General features: G+C 41.1%; 1 protein-coding gene across 1 annotated transcript; it reads right to left on the bottom strand.

The window, feature by feature from the left end:
• Nucleotides 1–8369: 8369 nt before the first annotated feature.
• On the bottom strand, nt 8370–13226 carry LOC149461895 (uncharacterized). The gene is made up of 2 exons (XM_089677691.1): nt 11222–13226; nt 8370–8610 (listed from the first exon to the last, which is right to left on the bottom strand). The coding sequence occupies exon 1, from the start codon at nt 13173–13175 to the stop codon at nt 12363–12365; it is 813 nt and encodes a 270-aa protein (XP_089533817.1). The 5' UTR covers nt 13176–13226; the 3' UTR covers nt 8370–8610; nt 11222–12362.
• Nucleotides 13227–22977: the final 9751 nt, after the last annotated feature.

Below are 22977 nucleotides of genomic sequence, written 5' to 3'. Positions count from 1 at the left end.
ACCAATGGGAGAAGGACCCCCTTATATCAGTGGTCCGTGTAGCGGTCCCTTACATTGGTGACCAATGGGAGAAGGACCCCCTTATATCAGTGGTCAGTGTAATGGTCCCTTACATTGGTGACCAATGGAAGAAGGAACCCCTTTTATCAGTGGTCAGTGTAGTGGTCCCTTAAATTTTGTGACCAATTGGAAGATTCCCTTTTATCAGTGGTCAATGTAGTGGCCCCTTACATTTTGTTACCAATTGGAGAAGGATTCCCCTTTTATCAGTGGTCAGTGTAATGGTCCCTTACATTTTGTGACCAATTGGGGAAGGATTCCCTTTTATCAGTGGTCAGTGTAGTGGTCCCTTACATTTTGTGACCAATTGGAGAAGGACCCCCTTATATCAGTGGTCAGTGTAGTGGCCCCTTACAAAAGACTAGAAGGTCTAAAAAAAAACTAAATGTGAATGAATCACCAGGACCAGATGGGTTGCACCTGAGAGTCCTCAAAGAATGTAGCCAGGTTATTGATAGACAGTCATTCCACATATTTAGGAAAGCTTACTGACCGGAATGGTGGCAGCGGATTGGTGAATATCTAACGTGGTTCCAGTATTCCAGAAAGGACCAAGATACATATCTGGAAGCTCCAAGCCAGTCAGCCTAACATCAATAGTTTGTAAACTATTGGAGGGATGATAAGGGACCATACCCATGAATTTGCTGATGAACATAGTATCATTAGTAGTAACCAGCATGGATTTATGGGAAAAGATCGTTCTTGTCAGACCAACCTATTAACCATCTATGAGGAGGTGAGCTGTGATCTGGATAAAGGAACCCCCGTGGATGTAGAAGCAACGAGGATTGTGTCACTTCCAGAGTCACTCAGATGTAAACAAGCCATTTCCAGCTTGTGAAAGCATCAGAATGAACTGATCTTGGTTTGATCAGATGTTTTTATGGTCAGATTGGGATCTGGGGTCCAATAGACCGCAGATGTCTCAGTAAAGAGAACCTGTCTGATAGCAATAAAAGTAATAAATAAATTGGGACAGTGTAAAAAAATAGAAAAAAAATTAAAAGAAAAAAATGAAAGCACCCCCCTCCCTTGTTTGCACACAAAGGCTAACACATACGGAATTCCACCACGCATTGTAAACGGTGTTCTCACCCCACGTGTCTCCACACAGGTATGGCTGGAAATGTCAGAGTGAGAGCGATAATTCCGGCATCAGACCTCCTGTGTAACTCTACACTGGTAACCTGAGTGACACCTATGGGGGGTATTTAGGCCCCGTAGTTTGGCGCCGTTCCACTGGCGTTTGCAATTTTAAAGCGTGACATGTTAGGTATCTATTTACTCGGCATAACATCATCTTTTACCCCCAAAACGGTATTATATTGTGTTTGCTGCACTAACATTAGGTAAAGTTTCCTTTCTAAAAAATGTGCATTAAAGAAAATCTGCAGAAATACGGAGCGACAAATATTGTACCAGCAACCATGTTACTCTCCAGAGTCTCTGCTTATATATAATATTTGTGGGCTCTCAGTCATTTACCAGCAAATAATGACTTTTACATGTCGGAATGTCAGAATTGGCCGGGTAGGGAAGTATTAATAATAAATACAATAAATAATCGTCTCCTGACATTTAGGAGTCTATTAATAAATGGAACAACAACTCCCCCAGGTAGAAGTGCCGGTACAGTCCATTCCTTCTGTGTGAATGGGATGGGGGGACCAATGGTAGGAGGATCTTTACTGAGCTGCTTGAAGGGTTTCCATCCATTTCACATGGAAAATACCACATTTGTCTATTGGATGGTGAGAATTCCTAGGATACTTAGCGCCATCTCAAGGCCAAATGCAGAATTTACCATTTTAAATCAATGGCTGGTTTCATAGCGCTGGTTTAATCCCCTGATGCAGAGCGCACGCAAATTAGTGACCTCTCAGACCAGACCTGGGATTTTTTCTGTGTGTACCTGTCTTTGTGCTGGGAGCACACCGCATGGCGCACTCCCAGCACAAAGACCGGGGTGTCAGTGAGAGCCCCGGGTCCTGGAACTCTCAATTCTGGGTCACATGATCGCTGTGACAGCCCCTGATTGGCTATCACAGTGATCAGTCACTATGAAGCCCACCCCCTTGTTTTCTCTCTTTGAATGGAAGAGAGATACATTGTATCATTATATATATTACACATTGTGTAAAATACCGTATTGTCTTGATATTTTATTAACTTGTATTGGTGAGAAAAGCTCAAAATAGAAAGTCCTTCCAACTCTTGCATAAACTCAAAAATTGATTTAATAATAATTGCATAAAATTAGAAATAAAATATTGGAATACAGAATGTTTAAATAATGTCCAAAAATATAGTTCTGTTCTTGAGATAAATATTATATGTAATCGTGTATGTGTGTGGTGTGAATAAGTAGGCTCTCTTAGCCTTGCTTCCAAAAAAAGTGTGTGTCCAAAGTCTTTGTTCTGCTCTAAAAAAGGAGCAATTCAGCCCCCACCATCTCCTAAAAGTGGGCTGGTATTCTCTTGTAGTCCCACAATGATAACAGATGTATTAGTCTTCTTCCCTCCCCTCAGAGTCTGAGTGAAACTTTAGCTTACAGAGATGGGGGAGGGATAGCTAGACTAATTACTACCACATGTTGCTAGAATGTAGAGAAAAAACCCAAGATATATATATATATATATATATATACATCTCCACATATATATATTCACAGACTATATAAAGTCTATTTATCTTACTTTTCCCAATCTAGAACAAATAGAAATATAACAACTCAATTATCCTACTAAGATCCAACTCATCCATACTTATGTTAGTACTGTTAATAAGCAGATATTAGATATTAGGTTAAGGAAAGCTTCTAACATTTCCCTCAAAATGATCGATTTATCAGATCTTAATCATTTTCCTTATCTTAATCCATTTATACACATTCTAGTCACTTTCGTATCCATTCATGCGTTTTTAGATCTTAAGATAACTGATCTGAACATATATTCAACTTGATTCTATAATGGGAAAATGAATTATTTGATAAACCTTTTGTATTGTATCACATAAAAATATTTTTACCCTTGTTATTTTCCTTTCACCAAATAATTTATCCCCTTAATAAATGTAATATTATAGCACAATACTTTAAAGTATGTATGTCACTTAAAAAATAGATGTTTCATATTTTCCCTCCAAAATATATGTGTAGCACACAGTTCTATAATCCATACATCTTTTCAAATTACCTTATGAACATTTAACCATAACATATGTTCCCTAACTTCAATTCATTCATGTTATCAAATGTTTTTTTTTTAAATATACATATAACAATGTATTCCAAGATACCACTTGCTACACGTCTGGACGTGCCTTGGTCTATCACCACGGCTTATCCTCTTGGACATTTAACCCATGTTTTGCCCTCTTGACTGTCTTCATACACACCACGTCTTAAGCTATATGTCTATCTTTCTAGCACGACTCATTCAACATGAAGTGAGCCATTTATCCACAAGTATACACTCTACTTCCCCGTTTTATCTTACCCAAAGCCCTCCCCTCCCCCCCTTTTTTTTCTCTTCTTTCTTTCTCTCCTTTTCCTCCTTTCTATCCTATATACTTACCTTTCCCACTATACTACCCTACATACCCTTCTCTAACTAACCCCCTCTCTGTCCGTTCTCTAGTTCACACCTGTATCCAAATCCTATCACTTATATATCACAAACAATACAGAGCATTGATCTTCAAACAGGTGTGCTATACTCCACTTAACTCAAATATCCAATCCATGGACACACGAAACATAACAGACACAACATCATGTGCTGTTCTTACTCAACATTTCACACTCCCTGATATAGAAACCTGCTCATAGGTCAGAAGACAATCTATCTCAATGCTTATCTCCTATACTCTGTATATTTGCTGGACTGTAATATTATGTTGTCATAATATCTTACACCATTCTGATCTGTATTGCTTTTTAAGCTTTGACCCATCTGCGAAACGGGAGGCGACATGCTGTGTTTTGTTCCGATTTGGTTCCATAACTGTATATGCACTGTTATGCCTTCTTTCTTCTAATAAAAATATTTTTTGAAAAAACAAAACAATGTAAAGCTGTCTCAGTTTTTCTATATGTACCTTAGGAAAACTTATCTCTAGCTTAATTAACAACAGATGTTCTGACTAATTAGAGTGACTCTGTTGTAACAAAAGTTTAACCCTTTCACTTCTGAAAGTACATAGTGTGTGATTGTAAATGTTTGTGTGAAAACTGATCTCATCTTGATATGGTAAACAAATCATGTCAAAATAAAATGTACACACAAAAAAACAATATATCTGACGAATGAATTATTTCATCAGTAGTCAAAAGTCAATTGTTTTATAAGTTCTTCCTCTATGAGATGCCTTGAGAATTCTTGTCTTCTTCTAGCGCTCTGTAAAGTTAAAATAACTTTATTGAACATAAAAAGACAACAAAAACTATGATGAGTGAATTATTTTTGCAAAGCTTCTTCCAGAATAGATTTCCTTTTTGGTAAATGTACTATCATCTGAAAGGTTTAGAAATATTTGAGTTTTCTTTTAGCAGTTACTCTTAAGTCATTTCCTGTAACAGAAATGCAGTATCATTATTTTGGCATTGATCATTTTACATTGGTTAATCCTCTTACATTTATCTGTTAATATCACATATCACAATCACAAACATTTCTAGTCATGACATGGAAGACATATTTTTATTATAACATTTCTTATTGACTTGTAGTGTTCTATTTTTCCTAAAATGGCCTAAATTCTTCTACAAATGTTCTGTGAATTTAAATATAACAGGACGCTACATCTCCATTATTGGTCATGATTCAAAACCTTGGTTTCAAAAACAAAGAAAGGTTTTGTATCTACCCAGAGATGACAAAGGACTGCCTTTGTTCTTATCTCTATAAAATTGGAAATATGCGTAACTGTTTTTTGTGTTGACTTACTTCTTGTAGTATTGTACTGATCTGCAGTAATACATACTGGTTTAAAACTTTTCTCACTTCTTATGCTGAAAACATGAGGTACAAACTTCTCACCTACAGCTGTACAAACATGTGTTGGTATGTTTTCCTGAAAATGTCTTTTTGTTACATCTATCTGTATGTGTTTGGATGACAGTGTTTTGTACCATATAGGATCATTTTCATGATAATTTTCTGTGGAACCATCTTCCTGTAGGAGTTTCAGTGATGAATCAGGTGTCTGTAATATGATCTTACTAGATCTCACAATGTTTTCAGTTACCTTGACTGCAAAGAAAACACTTAACAATTTTTTCATATGTGCATCAAAGTTTTTTTCCATATTTGTCAAAGTTCTTGAGAAGAAACCTATTATTTTCTGATCACCTTCTTTTAATTGTGACAAAGTTGCTGAGATTGCATTATTGGTTACAAACATTGGTTTCTAAAACAAAAGGAATTTTACTACAAAACTCAGCAGTACTCAATGTAGTAGCATTCTGCAGATCTCTTTTCAATAGTTCAAAGGCTTCTTTCTCAGTTTGATCCCATTGATCAAACACACCATGTTTTTGTCTCAAACGATCAAATAATGATCTAGACTTTCCTGCAAAATTGGGTATAAAATCTTTACAATGATTTACTTCACAAAATAAATAGAAAAAGCGCCACACTATTTAAAATAATTAGAGATGAGCGAATTATTCAAAAATTCGATTCGGCTGATTCGCCGAATTTGAGGAAGAAATTCGATTCGATGCGAATTAATTCGCTACGAATTTAACTTATTAAAAGGGTTTCTAGGCTTCAGAGAGCCTTTAAATTAGTGCAGAACACTGTACCTTTAATTTAAATGCCCTTGGAGATGAGGAAGGACAAGGAGAAGGAGAAGGATGAGAAGAAGAAGAAGGAGAAGGATGAGAAGAAGGAGAAGGAGAAGGATGAGAAGAAGGAGAAGGATGAGAATAAGGAGAAGGATGAGAAGAAGGAGAAGGATGAGAAGATGGAGAAGGAGAAGGATGAGAAGAAGGAGAAGGATGAGAAGAAGGAGAAGGATGAGAAGAAGGAGAAGGAGAAGGATGAGAAGAAGGAGAAGGATGAGAAGAAGGAGAAGGAGAAGGATGAGAAGAAGGAGAAGGATAAGGAGAAGGATGAGAAGAAGGAGAAGGATGAGAAGAAGGAGAAGGAGAAGGATGAGAAGAAGGAGAAGGATGAGAAGAAGGATGAGAAGAAGGATGAGAAGAAGGAGAAGGATGAGAAGAAGAAGAAGGATGAGAAGAAGAAGAAGGATGAGAAGAAGGAGAAGGATGAGAAGGATGAGAAGAAGGATGAGAAGAAGGAGAAGGATGAGAAGAAGGATGAGAAGAAGGAGAAGGATGAGAAGAAGGAGAAGGATGAGAAGAAGGAGAAGGAGAAGGATGAGAAGATGGAGAAGGATGAGAAGAAGGAGAAGGATGAGAAGAAGGAGAAGGATGAGAAGAAGGAGTTTCAACCTCTGTATGGAGGGAATGTCACAGAACTGTCAGAAATAGCCTATTTCTGACAGTTCTGTGACATTCCCTCCATACAGCGGTTGAAACATTGTATCTATTTGTTTCCATAAATGGAAACAAATAGATACAATGTTTCAACCGCTGTATGGAGGGAATGTCACAGAACTGTCAGAAATAGCGGAGCTCTGCAGATACACTTAGCGGAGCTCTGCAGATACACTTTTTGCCGGCTTGGAATTCTTCTTATTTTCATCCTACTTCTTCTTCTTCTTCTTCTTCATCCTCATCCTCAGAAGAAGAAGAAGAGGATGAGGATGAAGAGGAAGAAGAAGAAGAAGTAGGATGAAAATAAGAAGAATTCCAAGCCGGCAAAAAGTGTATCTGCAGAGCTCCTCTAAGTGTATCTGCAGAATAGAGGAGCTCTGCAGATACACTTTTTGCCGGCTTGGAATTCTTCTTATTTTCATCCTACTTCTTCTTCTTCATCCTCATCCTCAGAAGAAGAAGAAGAGGATGAGGATGAAGAAGAAGAAGAAGTAGGATGAAAATAAGAAGAATTCCAAGCCGGCAAAAAGTGTATCTGCAGAGCTCCTCTAAGTGTATCTGCAGAATAGAGGAGCTCTGCAGATACACTTTTTGCCGGCTTGGAATTCTTATTTTTATCCTACTTCTTCTTCTTCTTCTTCATCCTCATCCTCAGAAGAAGAAGAAGAAGAGGATGAGGATGAAGAGGAAGAAGAAGAAGAAGAAGTAGGATGAAAATAAGAAGAATTCCAAGCCGGCAAAAAGTGTATCTGCAGAGCTCCTCTATTCTGCAGATACACTTAGAGGAGCTCTGCAGATACACTTTTTGCCGGCTTGGAATTCTTCTTATTTTCATCCTACTTCTTCTTCTTCTTCTTCATCCTCATCCTCTTCTTCTTCTTCTGAGGATGAGGATGAAGAAGAAGAAGAAGAAGTAGGATGAAAATAAGAATAATTCCAAACCGGCAAAAAGTGTATCTGCAGAGTTCCTCTATTTCTGACAGTTCTCTGACTTTCACATTTACAGCGGTTGAAACATTGTATCTGTTTCCGAATAAAAACATCTGTATCCTAAATGGAAACAAATAGATACAATGTTTCAACTGCTGTACATGTGAAGGAACTGTCAGAGAACTGTCAGAAATAGCGGAGCTCTCTGCAGGGACACTTTTGCCGGCTGATCGGGAAAAATCCGATTCGCGCACCCGAAGTAGGCTAATATTCGGATTCAACACGAATCGAATTTTTCCTGAAATTCGAATCGAATTCCACTTCGCCTGGTTCGATTCGCTCATCTCTAAAAATAATAAACTATGTGTCAGCAGCAACACCCACCAAAAAAAATTATATATACAAACAATTAATTTGGCAAAGTGAACAAAATCTCATAAGGGTATGCGCTAAAAAAATTTTTATATATATATATATATATATATATATCTCACCATATATTAAGTGTCCAAAATAAACTAGTGTCCAAAACAAAATCTAAATATTCTCTGTGACTTCATAACACTGTGAATAATCCACCACCAAATGAATTAAATGAACTCACCAGAGCTATATGCTGATCAAATTATAGAGCAGCAATAGCACTTGTGCTCTGGGAGTGGTGAATGAACGATGTCCAGATATTAGATGTGGTAATTCTTAATCACGTCCAGGTAATCAATAATGGTGAACAGTAGGAGGGATAATGTATCACTACCAAAAGCAATACTCTGCAGCCAAGGATCTCATGATGAGTCTCTCCATTTAATTCCATACCTCCATATATGCATGAATCACACTCAGGGACAAAGGAAAAAGCATGATGGTGCAGTACGTTTAAAACATATGTAAATTTAATAAAAGCTCAAACAACTCACAAAAAAGGTGTCCAGACAGACACCAGCTTAAACAGCAATGCACAGCAATGAGGTGATGAACGATCCCCGCTCACCGCGGATCACCTCCGCCCCTTGATGACGTTGTGGTGACGAAACGTGTTGGGCGTGGGCTACTCGATGTTGACGTCAGAACGTTCTTTTCCCAGTGTTTGTCGGAGGTGATCCTGAAATCAACTGATAAAGAATATGAATTATCAGCTTTCTTGATAGGCCAAATACAATTATTCACCACTGATTGTACTTTCTTTAAATTCCTTGCTGTAAAAACTCATCTATAATGGAAGAAATTGGATTCATTGATTCTAATGGCAATTTGTATTGAGGTTGAGGCTTAGGGTCTCTACCTTCAATGTCAGCTTCAAAATCTTTAAACAAACCTGCATCATTTTTGCTTTGACTTCAAAGATCTTTATGTGATCTAACCAATTGTTCCAATTCAAGATTGGTTCCTGTATGGGGCCATTTATGATCTGAAGACATGTCAGCAGTTGCTGTACAAATACTTCCAACATTACTCTACATGGAAGAATCAATTAACGTTGATTTGGGCCTAGATGGATCTCTCCATAACGTTGAAGTACATAAATCAATTATCAAATTGAGTTTACTAATCACATCAATACCAAGAATGTTCTGGGCACCATGACAATATCAGATGTTTCTGTTAGTTTTCAGAAATCCTGGAATCTCAAAAGTCACATTAGAAACTTTCCTCGCAACTAAACTACATTTTCCACTAAAATCAAGTAAATTGCATTTTGGAGAATTGGCATTTACAGGTAATTTATGTTTATGTTTTATGTACCTACTAAAAACATTATGTTCCTGCCATTCAATACACCCTGTACATATGGCCTTCCACTTTCATCCAATAAAATTGGAGCAACATATTCTACCGGTAAAGGAGAAGAATCTCAATTTGATCCTGACTCTAATTTTGGAAATGGCAATAAACAATTCCTATTAATGACAACAGCACTGTGTACCATATTGTTCAAGCTGTTGTTGACACTCAGTGAACTGATCTCTTTGACTTCTGAGGCATAAGGCAACTCAGACAGACTATTGTTGGAACATGGAGGAGCAGATTGTTCAGAAATTGTATTTTCACTTTCTAATTCCAAAGTTTTTCTTTGTAAATCTAATACATATTGAACACAATCTCTTTTCAAATGACTAAATCATTTACAATAATAGTATTTCCTGTCTGCTCTGAGACCCTAGGTCTGCCTGTGAAATGTTCATCACCATAATTTCAAAAACTTCTGTATTATGAAAAGCATCCGCTTTCATGTCATAGGCTGGCATATCCTTCAAAATTTTCATGAGCTGATCAAGGATCTTAAGATTAAGTTCTGCAGCTTTATCCATTCATTTTCCCTTAAGCATTGCTTCATGATCCTGCAGATCATCTTCTATAAACTGGATGTCTGCTATTAAAGATTTTTGTCTGCCTTGCCTCTGGCTAGTATTTACACAAATTCTTTTTATATCAGTCATGGTGTGACAGATGTCCCGCTCCCCCCTTAGCTCACCTTCATCCCCCTCCACCTCTCATCCTGTCGTGGTCCTTTGAAGCCGGGCTGCTCAGGATAAGAGGTGTGACTCCTGTCACCCCTGTCACTTATATTCCCCCATCCAGCTGGGCCGGAGGGAAGAAGATAGTTTTCCACAGAGAGGTTCACACCTCTCCATGGAGAGGTGCGAACCTCCCTTAGGGATGTTCCGGGCCACAGCAGTCAGCCTGACACCGCACAGCCCCGGCATCTGCAATGCGGGCACAAAAGTTCCTGCGCTTGCAGATACCAACAGACAAAGGCAGCACTCTCGAGAGCTCGGCCCTTGTCAAGGGGGGCATGCCTCGTTGCCAGGTGATGAGGCACACCACATACGGTTGCCAGGATGACCAAGGAGCGTCCTGCATCGGCTTAAGAAGGCCGATGCTGGGCTCCCTGGTTGTTCGTTCTGCTGCACAGCCGCTGAGAGGTCTCCGCTGCGGCAAGACTCTCACGGCCACTCTGCAAGAGCCTGATACTGGGTGAATTAACCCCCGCTGCCACTCTGCAATAACTAGGGATGTGGGGGAGAATTACCACCCACTGTCCCCTGGCTGTCGTCTGCTGTGATTCCGGGCATCCCTGCCGGAGCCGTGAGTGTATGCACCCGTTTTATTCCCCTGAACTGTTCCTGTACTCTATCCCCATTTCCCTGCTTGGATTACAAATTGTTGTAGAGACTCTAACTTTGCCCCTGGGATCCGATTACAACTGTTTTGATCCCTCTCCTTGCTTCTTCCCCATACCGGGTACTGCCACGCTCCCTGCAGACCCCAACTGAGTGACTGTCATTTGCTTTAATAAAGCTTTGTGTGTTTGCCATCTGCTTTGTGTGTTCTGTCCTGCCTATCCTCCGTCACAATATCATTCTGTAGTTCAGAAAGCTGAATGTCTTTCGTTTGAATTGCACTTTGCAGGTTAACTGTTTGCTCAAAGTCTGGCAATTAGCACATACACAGTTATCTTCCTCTGACTTATTCTTTACACAAGCAGCAATCCTAGGAACCTCCAAAATCATGGCGTTAAAAACATTAACTAACTTCATTACATTTCTAACTTGTTTGCTCAATTTCTTAAAGGAAAACCTAGATTTTTCTATGTTAATATTAGCCTGTAAGCACTCATTATACATGTACCGCCAAAGTTCATCATCTTTAACAAATTTAGACAGATTTTGGAATTCTAATTTACTCTCTCTAGATAATTCATCGATAAAATCCATTACTTACCGATTAAGAAGGTCTTTCTTCATGTAACGTTCCTTTTCTCTCTTGGTGGGAAATTACATCACCAAGGAACAGCGTTTTCTTGCATCTGCACAAAATTCTCACCAATTCTGATTCTAGGCTGATTTCGATTATGCCAAAGGGTCATCTGCTGAAGGCTTTTATTTCTCCTGAAAGCTTGACTTCATATTTTGCTGACCTTGCAGCAATCTTCTCTCTCATCAAGGTGAAGGATAAAAAAAGTAAAAAACGATCGATATTCGAAAAAAATCAAACTGGTCTGACTCGCCACTGTAAAATACCAGATTTTCTCGATGTTTTGTTAACTTGTATTGATGAGAAAAGTCCAAAATAGAAAGTCCTTCCAACTCTTTCATAAACTCAAAAATGTGTTTAATAATAATATTGCATACAATTAGAAATAAAATATTGGAATACAAAATGTTTAGATAATGTCCAAAAAATAGAGTTATGTTCTTGAGATACAAATTGTATGTAAAATTGTTTGTGTAGTATGAATCTGTAGGCTCCTTAGCCCAGCTTCTAAAAAGTGTGCCACCAAAAAGTCTTTGTTCTGCTCTATAAAGGAGCAATTCAGCCCCCACCTTCTCCTAAAAGTTGGCTGGTTTTCCTCTCTGGTTCTTATAGTCCCACAATAATATCTGGTGACAGATGTATAGAACAAACCTTCAGTCTTCTCCCCTCCCCTAGGAGAGAGTCTGAAAATGAATCCTTGGGACCTCTAATCAAAACTTCACTGACATTCCATCAGTCAGGGGGGATGGGATGTGTTACACATACTGTATATACTATATATATATATATATATATATATATATAAAATATTTCCTAAAAATATTCTTAATATAAAAGTTATATCATATATAAATATCCTAATCAAGAAATATTACAGTATAAAATGTGTATGCTTAACATGTATCAAGTAGATTCTTACAAATCTCTATTAGTGAAACTTTAGCTCCTACCCACAGAGATGGGGGAGGAAAGCTAGCAAACCAATTCATGACTAATTACTACCATGTTACTAGAATGTAGAGAAAAGATCCAACACATTCATACATATGTTAGTAATGTCAATAAGCAGATATTAGGTTATGGAAGGCTTCTAACAGGAACATTTCCCTCACTCAGGACAGGAAAGTGGCTTCTCTCCCGTGTGAGACCTCTGATGTGTGTAAAGACTGGACTTCTCTGAAAAACATTTCCCGCAATCAAGACAGGAAAATTGCTTTTCAACCACATGAGACTTCTGATGTCTGACAAGTTTTGATTTTACTACAAAACATTTCCCACACTCAGGACAGGAATATGGCTTCTCTCCTGTGTGCAATTTCTGATGATAATAAAGATTGGGCTTCTTTGAAAAACATTTCCCACACTCAGAACAGAAATATGGCTTCTCCCCTGTGTGAGATCTCTGATGTGTGTACAGACTGGACTTATCTGAAAAACATTTCCTACACTCAGAACAGGAATATGGCTTCTCCCCCGTGTGGGATCTCTGATGCCTGGAAAGATGGGACTTCGCTGAAAAACATTTCCCACACTCAGGACACAAATATGGCTTCTCCCCCGTGTGGGATCTCTGATGTCTGGAAAGATGGGACTTCACTGAAAAACATTTCCCGCACTCAGGACAGGAATACGGCTTTTCCCCCGTGTGACATATTTTATGCACATTAAGATTGTACTTAGAACAGAAACCCTTCCCACACTCAGTACAGGAGAATCGCTTCCCTGTTGGAAGGCTAGCCCGGTCCCGCACAGTCTGAGGTTCCTCAGGATACGAGGAATCCGATGGTCCATCTACACTGGGTGGTGCCGGATGGACATTGGAGGGAGTCGGGTTTTCTCCTGGACTATACTGTGTGATGTCCTCATCTTCTACTTTCCAGTCTGGAGACAAAGTGAGACAATCCTCGGAGGTTTTCCTCATCTCCCGGCCATGGACTAAAATACAAAGACAAAGAGGATTACTAGACAGGAGCTGATTGGTTCCCCCAAACCAGGACTCCGCCCACATCAGGCAGCTTGGTCTCTGAGGAGCTTACAATTCCACCCTCAAGGGAACTAGGAAATGGCTCCTCTGATCTCCTACCAGGTCATTTCTTTATTCATGGACCTTAGTCAGAGAGTGAGGAAACAACCAGAACTGTCTTTTATAGGAGGGACAGTGATGAGGGGATTATAGGACGAGGGTCCCCACCCCCTCTATCACTCATCGCCATCTTCCCAACACAAGAAGTACTGCACTTCCTTATTTAGTCCATGATTTAGTCATGAAGAACAGCGGGGCTGAGCCCCACCAGAGGTCAGAGAGTGAGGATGGGGGGAGAACAACCAAGATGAAGACTGGACTGATCCTGAAGACCACCATCATTGGGGTATTGACTCCTCCCTCATTATCACTTTCTGTTTAAGGGCCCAAAGTTGGAGGATGTTATCACATTATTATCACCATGTAAAAGTCTGTGCTCCAATCACATCATCCGATATAAAATGTCCAGCTGGGAGGAAATGGGTGTAAAATAATTAAGACCTATGTAATGTCCAACTTATATAGGATACAAAAGTTAGGACTATACAGTATTAGTTTTCTTCTATATTTATCTGGTGATCTAGCCAGTAAATCTGTTGTTTTATAAAGACCATTTACCACTGACAGGGGGCTTATAATGATCAGCTTTTATTTATTCATGTAAAACTTTTATCCCAAAAAGAAAAACCTGTTTGATGAAACTGATTATGAAGTGTGAGCTGGAGTTTGGCTTCAATTAGTTACTGTTTTTAAATCTGCTAGTACATCTAACACCCTCCTGCCCCCAGACTGACCATGCTGCTGTCTCCACAGTGGGGGCGCTCTAATACAGAAGGTGTGTTACTGGCCAGATCACCAGGTGAACACAGGGAAAGAAGCCAAAGAAAAGGAAAGCAGCCTCCACATCCAATGATTGGTAAGCTATAATATGGGACATTTGTGGTTTATCCGCTTGCCGACCCTCCCACAGTGTTGTTACTGCAGCAGGGCGGCACCTGTACGCACAATGCCGTCTTTTAACGTCGCTGTGCAAAACGGGTAAGGGGCGCGCGTGAGGCGTGTTCCCGCCCTACCCTACCCGCCGATCGTGGCAGCGGGTGTCTGTCACCAGCTCCAGGCAGGTCATTTCCCACGGGGTGCCGGTGATTACAAGTAATCACTGACAGATAGCAGGGCTGCAGTGTTTACGTTGCAGCTCTGCTATCTGTCAGTTCCAAACACGCTGAACCTGAGAGCAGACTTTATCTCTAGGGATCAGTGTGTTCCTGTGAAGTACACACCCCCGCCCCCTAGTAAAACACTCCCCTCACAGTTAACCCTTTCATTACCTAAAAAATGTTAACCCCTTCCTCCCCAGTGCCATTAGTACAGGGTCAGTGGTTTTTTTTGCACTGATCACTGTATTGGTGTCACTGGGGATGTCAGTGACCCCAAGTCATTTCCCCCCTATGTCAAAATGTCTGCCGCAGTCCCGCCATAAGTCGCTGATCACTGTCATAAATCGCTGATCACCGCAATAAGTTCCATTATTAGTATAATTAAAAATAAAAATCCCAGTATCTTTCCCGCCATTTGTAGACGCTATAACTTTCACATAAACCAATTAATTTACACGTATTGGGATTATTTTTAAGCAAAGACATGTCGCAGAATACATTTTGGTAGAAATTTATGACTAAATTTGATTTTTAAATTTTTTTACTGGACATGTTTTATAGCAAAAAGTCCAAAATATTGTTTTTTTTTCTCAAAATTGTCAGCCTTTTTTTATAGCGCAAAAAATAAAAAAAACGCACAGGCGATTAAATACCACCGAAAGAAAGCTCAATTTGTGGGAAAAAAAGGATGTAACTTTCATTTATGTACCGTATTGCATGACCGCGCAATTGTCTGTTAAACTAGCACAGCGCTGTATAGCAAAAAATGGCGTAAATTCCATTATCTATCCCATAGTTTGTAGACGCTATAACTATCACACAAAGCTATCAATATACACTTATTGGGATTTTTTTACCAAAAACATGGAGCAGAATACATTTTGGCCTAAATTTATAACTAAAACTTTATAGTTTACTATATATTTTTTATAGCTGAAAGTAAAAAATATTGTTTTTCTTCAAAATTTTTGGTCTTTTTTTATATATAGTGTGAAAAATAAAAAGTGCACAGATGATCAAATTACACCGAAAGAAAGCTCTATTTGTGTGAAAAAAGGACGTAAATTTCATTTGGGTGCAGCATTGCATGACCGCACAATTATCAGTTGAATTAAAGCAGCGCTGAGTAGCAAAAAGAGGTCATTAAAGGGGGTAAATCCTGAGGGCAAGTGGTTGGTGAAATCTCATCCTATGTCCAGTGATAGCAGTGACATCTACTGGCCACAGTGAGACATCACAAGACAACCTAAACTTAGGGAGAAACCAAGTGAAGAACTATACAATCAGCCTGAGCCAAGTACAGCCCAGCCACAAACTAAACCCACATAGTACCTCTATTCAGGACAAGGGGGCCACACTAATAAATAGTGTAAGGATCACATCAAATTGGTGTTTAGTAATCAGAGATCACTTACAGTGGTTGTAACCCTCAGACATGGAATATGAACAAGGCATATCCCTCTACAGTGTGTACTTGTCTCACTCCAGAGCAATAAGAGTCATTTCTGTCTGCTGTCTCCTTCCTCTGCGATCAGCAGCTGAGTCACTTCTAACAAATCTTCCTGACACCAAGAAAAAAAAAAGATGACAGGGGAGGGAGCTCCAGCACATAGCCTCTGATTGACAGCCTCAGCTCTGTTCCTGTGTGAAGGAAGTGTGTCCCTTCCCATCAATTGTTTCTCAGAGCTCATTTCACTGAGCTCTGAAGAGAGTGACTTCAGCTCTCTGCCCCCTTTTTTCTGACTTCTCAGACAATCTGTAAATATTCTAGACTTTGAACAAATATAGAGAAGAAAGTGCTACAGATACACAGGTACAACGTATGTAGGAGGATTTTTTTTCATCTCTGTGTATCACCTGAGGCCGGTCACTTCTCTGGGTATATGGAGGGTTTACAACCACTTTAAATGCCTACACTAGACAAGTTGCAGAGATCCCACACCGCTGCCTCCCATCTCCTGAGACTGCACTCAGTGACTTGGGGCTGAGACACTACAGACATATCCCTCCACCCGGCACAGCCAGCAGATAACAGAGCAAGGAACCCTGGAGGAGTCAGGCACAAGGCAGGAGACCCCAGTCACATGTCCTGGGTGCCTACATTATGCAATGCTTAGAGTAAAAACCAACATTTTTCTGCCAGCTGAACCCCAGAACCTCCATAAATCCAGTCTAGAGACATAAATTGTGTCTGCAGCACAGAGAAGGAAGATTATCCGAGAGAAATCCAGGAATACAGGACGGGGAACACAGCTCAGGAAAGTGACCAGGGGATTACAGGCTGATATCACCCAGTCCCCGCCCTACTCTGGACCAATCAGTGAGCAGTATGGGTGGAGGAATGGATTTAGTGTTCATGACCCACCTGTGCTGATCTCTGTAGGAGTGTCCTCCTCTATAAATGTCCCCGTTATTCCATCCTCCTCCATAGACTGCTGATCATCCCTCACATACGCCTCTTCTTCTTCTGCTTTCACCTCAAATTCTATATCGATTGGATCTCCACTCTAAATCAAGGAAATGAGAGAGAATATCATCTGTAAAATGTAAGGTCACATTAAAAAATCCACAAATTGTCTCTATGAGTCCATGTTCTAGATGCTCCATCCCACCAACCTTGTAATAGTGAGGGATGGTGTGACCTTCCTGTGTGGAATCCCGGGAATACAGAGGACGGGGACATCTCTCTGGTGGGTTCCTGGTATTAGGTGGCTCCATCATCTCCTTGTGTCCTTCTGAAAACTCCTCCATCACTCCATACTCCTCATCCTCCTCTTTATACTCTTCTTTAACATCAATATTATCATCCCCGAGGATTCCACTCTGAAAGATATAATAAAACATTCATTGTAACAAACATGCTGTGTATAAATCACAACTACCAATAATTGTCAATCATCTACCTGATGATGGTGAGGGATGGTGTGACCTTCCTGTGTGGAATCCCGGGAATACAGAGGACGGGGACATCTCTCTGGTGGGTTCCCATGACTGGATCCATCTGTAGGAAACACACACACTGACTGAATCCATTGTTTCTATGTGTTTATCAGATGATGGGGGATCTAGGTGGATCCTCCGTACTGCTCTCTCCTTTACAATAAAGTCTCCTCTTACCCGGTGATGTGAGGGGCGGCTGATTGTCCATCATGACGTCCTTGTAGAGATCCTTGTGTCCTTCTAAATACTCCCACTCCTCCATGGAGAAATAGACAGTGACACCCTGACACCTTATAGGAACCTGACACACACAATGATACAGTCACCATCCAGACACATCCCTTGTCTGTTACTGGAGAATGTCCCAGAATTCCCGGCACCGCTCACCTCTCCTGTCAGCAGCTCCATCATCTTCTTGGTGACTTCTAGAATCTTCTGCATGTTGTCTCTCTCAGGGTTTAGGGAGTCACATGGAGGCACTGTGATGGTCATATGATCACCTGACTTCAGAAGAGGAAATCTCTGTATTGAGGAACCAATAGGAATATCATGTTAGAATCCCAGAATCCTCCTCACCTCTCCGGTCGGGTCTGTGTGTAGCAATTGTGCACACAGAGATGGACGCGGCCCCCCATTTTGTTAAGAATTTTCTATGTTATACAATTTCTAACTCTCAAGGCAGGCTACCCCCTCCATCTTGTAGATCTCTCTTCCCCCTCCCTCGCTGTGGGGTGACATGTGGCCTGAGTGATGAGAAGGGTCACAGGCAGCCAAAGCACAGCAGAAGCTCCGAGCTATAAAACCTTATGAGCTGGGTGCCTAGCTGTCTAAGAAACTGTGCAATCTGGCACATCGTAAAAGTATAAACTGAGTCCCTCACTGAACTTCAAAAGACCTTCCAAGGGGTTGTAAAAACAGACTTACTTTTAAAAACTCACTTTACATATAAGTTGATATCTTCACGTAGGACATAACTACCTAAACATGGAGCCTATATTCGGAAGGCTCAGATTGAGGCCATTCTCCTGGTATGTGATACCCCTTAGCTGACATACAGAGAAAAACAGAAAAGTATATCTCTTGAACCATTCAAGTGCATATTTCATGTTTCATCTCTAACCATTCCGCAGATGCGGCTGAGTATTAATATACTAGTGACCAGGCCGGCAAATGTACCTAGGAAAAGTTATGAGCCAAAATATTAGCTAGGAGAGATTCTGGTTGTAACTTAGGTCTCCACCCAACACCCCTCCCCAAAAGGAGACCATTGGTTACTACTCCAAAGAGACACCCTGCTGGGATTTGCTAGAAAAAGGCTGTTATGCTTGGAGTGTGGGTGAGAGAAGAGTCTCCTGCTTTTAACATCGAAACTAGCAGTAGAGATAAGAAATCCTTTTTGTCTCATGAGACTTGAAGCTGCTTAACACAAGGCTTTTTGGCTAGTACTTCTCTACCTAAACTTCTTTCTGTTGTCTCTTTGCTGTGTTATTGCTCTCTGTATATTTATATATATTGGTTACATCTTTTTTTTGTAAATATTTTTATTGCACCCTTTTGACCTTTTAGTAATAAAACTTACTTTCTGAAAGTGTTGAACTGTTTCTAAAGCTCTTTAATGCAACTTACGAATTCATGCTGCTGAAGAGTGCTACTGTGTTGTTTAACCCTCTGTATAACCTGCCTGCGGTGACAGTGGTATACAGACGATTATTTCAACCACCCTAGTGTTATTGCTGATATTGTCAAGTTTCCTCTTTCTCTGTACAAAAAGGAGGTGGTGGCAGTGTGAAGGGTTAATTGCGTAATTAACCTGACCCAGTAACAATTGCGCTCAGGCTGCTGGTACATCGATTTGTGGTCCAGTGAGTTGGAAAATCGTTGTGCAGGGTGCAGCTGGCCGTGGCATTGTTACGCATGTGACATTGCGGTTTTAGATTGGCTAGTCCTTCGGTCATGAGTCTGGTGAGAGGGGCAGGGATTTGACATCGCAATCGTCACACTGTGTATTATTAATAGACATAAGAGTGATGTCATGTGACTTCCCAGAATCCTCCTCACCTCTCCGGTCAGGTATGTGTTTTATTAAGAGATAAGAGTGATGTCATGTGACCTCCCAGAATCCTCCTCACCTCTCCGGTCAGGTCTTTGTTTTATTAATAGAGATGAGAGTGATGTCATGTGACCTCCCAGAATTCTCCTCACCTCTCCGGTCAGGTCTGTGTTTTATTAATAGAGATAAGAGTGACGTCATGTGACCTCCCAGAATTCTCCTCACCTCTCCGGTCAGGTCTTTGTTTTATTAATAGAGATGAGAGTGATGTCATGTGACCTCCCAGAATCCTCCTCACCTCTTCGGTCAGGTCTGTGTTTTATTAATAGAGATCAGAGTGATGTCATGTGACCTCCCAGAATTCTCCTCACCTCTCCGGTCAGGTCTGTGTTTTATTAATAGAGATGAGAGTGACGTCATGTGACCTCCCAGAATTCTCCTCACCTCTCCGGTCAGGTCTTTGTTTTATTAATAGAGATGAGAGTGATGTCATGTGACCTCCCAGAATCCTCCTCACCTCTTCGGTCAGGTCTGTGTTTTATTAATAGAGATCAGAGTGATGTCATGTGACCTCCCAGAATTCTCCTCACCTCTCCGGTCAGGTCTGTGTTTTATTAATAGAGATGAGAGTGATGTCATGTGACCTCCCAGAATCCTCCTCACCTCTGCGGTCAGGTCTGTGTTTTATTAAGAGATAAGAGTGATGTCATGTGACCTCCCAGAATCCTCCTCACCTCTCCGGTCAGGTCTGTGTTTTATTAACCTCCCTGATGGTATTCCCGAGTGTAGCTCAGGGTAAGGTTTCAGTACCACAAGCGGTAACCCCGAGCTACACTTGGGAATACCATGTGGCGCTGCTCCGTGATCCCTCGATCTCCCACCTTGTCCTCCGCTCCCACGATGTCCCTCCTGCAGTGTCCCAAGCAATGTTGTTTAACCCTCTGTATAACCTGCCTGCGGTGACAGTGGTATACAGATGATTATTTCAACCACCCTAGTGTTATTGCTGATATTGTCAAGTTTCCTCTTTCTCTGTACAAAAAGGAGGTGGTGGCAGTGTGAAGGGTTAATTGCGTAATTAACCTGACCCAGTAACAATTGCGCTCAGGCTGCTGGTACATCGATTTGTGGTCCAGTGAGTTGGAAAATCGTTGTGCAGGGTGCAGCTGGCCGTGGCATTGTTACGCATGTGACATTGCGGTTTTAGATTGGCTAGTCCTTCGGTCATGAGTCTGGTGAGAGGGGCAGGGATTTGACATCGCAATCGTCACACTGTGTATTATTAATAGACATAAGAGTGATGTCATGTGACTTCCCAGAATCCTCCTCACCTCTCCGGTCAGGTATGTGTTTTATTAAGAGATAAGAGTGATGTCATGTGACCTCCCAGAATCCTCCTCACCTCTCCGGTCAGGTCTTTGTTTTATTAATAGAGATGAGAGTGATGTCATGTGACCTCCCAGAATTCTCCTCACCTCTCCGGTCAGGTCTGTGTTTTATTAATAGAGATAAGAGTGACGTCATGTGACCTCCCAGAATTCTCCTCACCTCTCCGGTCAGGTCTTTGTTTTATTAATAGAGATGAGAGTGATGTCATGTGACCTCCCAGAATTCTCCTCACCTCTCCGGTCAGGTCTGTGTTTTATTAATAGAGATACGAGTGATGTCATGTGACCTCCCAGAATTCTCCTCACCTCTCCGGTCAGGTCTGTGTTTTATTAGCCTCCCTGATGGTATTCCCGAGTGTAGCTCAGGGTAAGGTTTCAGGACCACAAGCGGTAACCCCGAGCTACACTCGGGAATACCATGTGGCGCTGCTCCGTGATCCCTCGATCTCCCACCTTGTCCTCCGCTCCCACGATGTCCCTCCTGCAGTGTCCCAAGCAATGTATTCCGGCGGATGCCGTCATCTGTTTTCTGGGTTCCATCCCCTGCGAGCGTCGGGGCGTACGAGAAATTTGAAAATGGCAAAAAGTGACATTCACTAAAATCACATAGTATAACATTCCTGTATCAAACCATTTCACATACATTGTGTCCCGAGTGCTTTGTCTGGCGCCCTGCCTGCATTTTTACTGTTCTTTCTGCCTGGAAACTGAGAAACGTCCATGGCGTCCAAAAAGCGTCCCTTTAGGTTAGACGTGGTTATAGACCGGCTAGAGAACAGCAATAGTAAACCAGAACCACTTGCAGAATTGAGTGATAATGATTGGTGGGGGAAATTCCTCATCAGACACTGAAAACGATTCTGTGACTGAGCTCAGCGATGGGCCAACTTGGCGCTATATTTCACATTTCAGTGTTTTTGGTTTGATTATATTATTGAATTAAATGTATTATTATTATTATATTATTATTTTTTATGATTATTTATTAAATTATTATTTATGATTTTGTGTTTCAAGTTTTATCCTCCCCGGGATGTTTACTAGACTCTTGTCCAGACAGATTTCAGTGAGTTATTCCTAAGAATTACAGCCGACAATAAAAAAAATACATATTTCCATGCAAAAAAATTTACCGCTTTCAGCACAGAAATACTGACATAATCAGACTGCTAGGGAGGTTAATAGAGATAGGAGTGATGTCATGTGACCTCCCAGAATCCTCCTCACCTCTCCGGTCAGGTCTGTGTTTTATTAACAGAGATGAGAGTGATGTCATGTGACCTCCCAGAATCCTCCCCACCTCTCCGGTCAGGTCTGTGTTTTATTAACAGAGATGAGAGTGATGTCATGTGACCTCCCAGAATCCTCCCCACCTCTCCGGTCAGGTCTGTGTTGTATTAACAGAGATGAGAGTGATGTCATGTGACCTCCCAGAATCCTCCTCAGCTCTCCGGTCAGGTCTGTGTTTTATTAACAGAGATGAGAGTGATGTCATGTGACCTCCCAAAATCCTCCTCACCTCTCCGGTCAGGTCTGTGTTTTATTAACAGAGATGAGAGTGATGTCATGTGACCTCCCAGAATCCTCCTCACCTCTCCGGTCAGGTCTGTTTTATTAATAGAGATAAGCGTGGTCATGTGACCTCCCAGAATCCCCCTCACTTCTCCGGTCAGGTCTGTGTTTTATGAATAGAGATGAGAGTGATGTCATGTGACCTCCCAAAATCCTCCTCACCTCTCCGGTCAGGTCGGTGTTTTATTAATAGGGATCAGTGATATCATGTGACCTCCCAGAATCCTCCTCACCTCTCCGGTCAGGTCTGTTTTATTAATAGAGATAAGCGTGGTCATGTGACCTCCCAGAATCCCCCTCACTTCTCCGGTCAGGTCTGTGTTTTATGAATAGAGATGAGAGTGATGTCATGTGACCTCCCAAAATCCTCCTCACCTCTCCGGTCAGGTCGGTGTTTTATTAAGAGGTACGAGTGATGTCATGTGATCTCCCAGAATCCTCCCCACATCTCTGGTCAGGTCTGTGTTTTATTAATAGAGATAAGAGTGATGTCATGTGACCTCCCAGAATCCTCCTCACCTCTCCAGTCAGGTCTGTGTTTTATTATTAGAGATAAGAGTGATGTCATGTGACCTCCCAGAATCCTCGTCACC

The sequence above is a fragment of the Staurois parvus genome, unplaced genomic scaffold, assembly GCF_062004578.1.
Source record: "Staurois parvus isolate SC_StPar_1 unplaced genomic scaffold, SC_StPar_1.0 ptg000191l, whole genome shotgun sequence".
NCBI lineage: Eukaryota > Metazoa > Chordata > Amphibia > Anura > Ranidae > Staurois > Staurois parvus.
Note: the sequence above shows the minus strand (reverse complement) of the source record. Positions and strands in the feature narration are given on the sequence as shown.

Bases quoted from the DNA above. Each gene is read 5' to 3' on its own strand.
- LOC149461895 (XM_089677691.1), bottom strand. From the start codon at position 13,175: ATGAGGAAAACCTCCGAGGATTGTCTCACTTTGTCTCCAGACTGGAAA.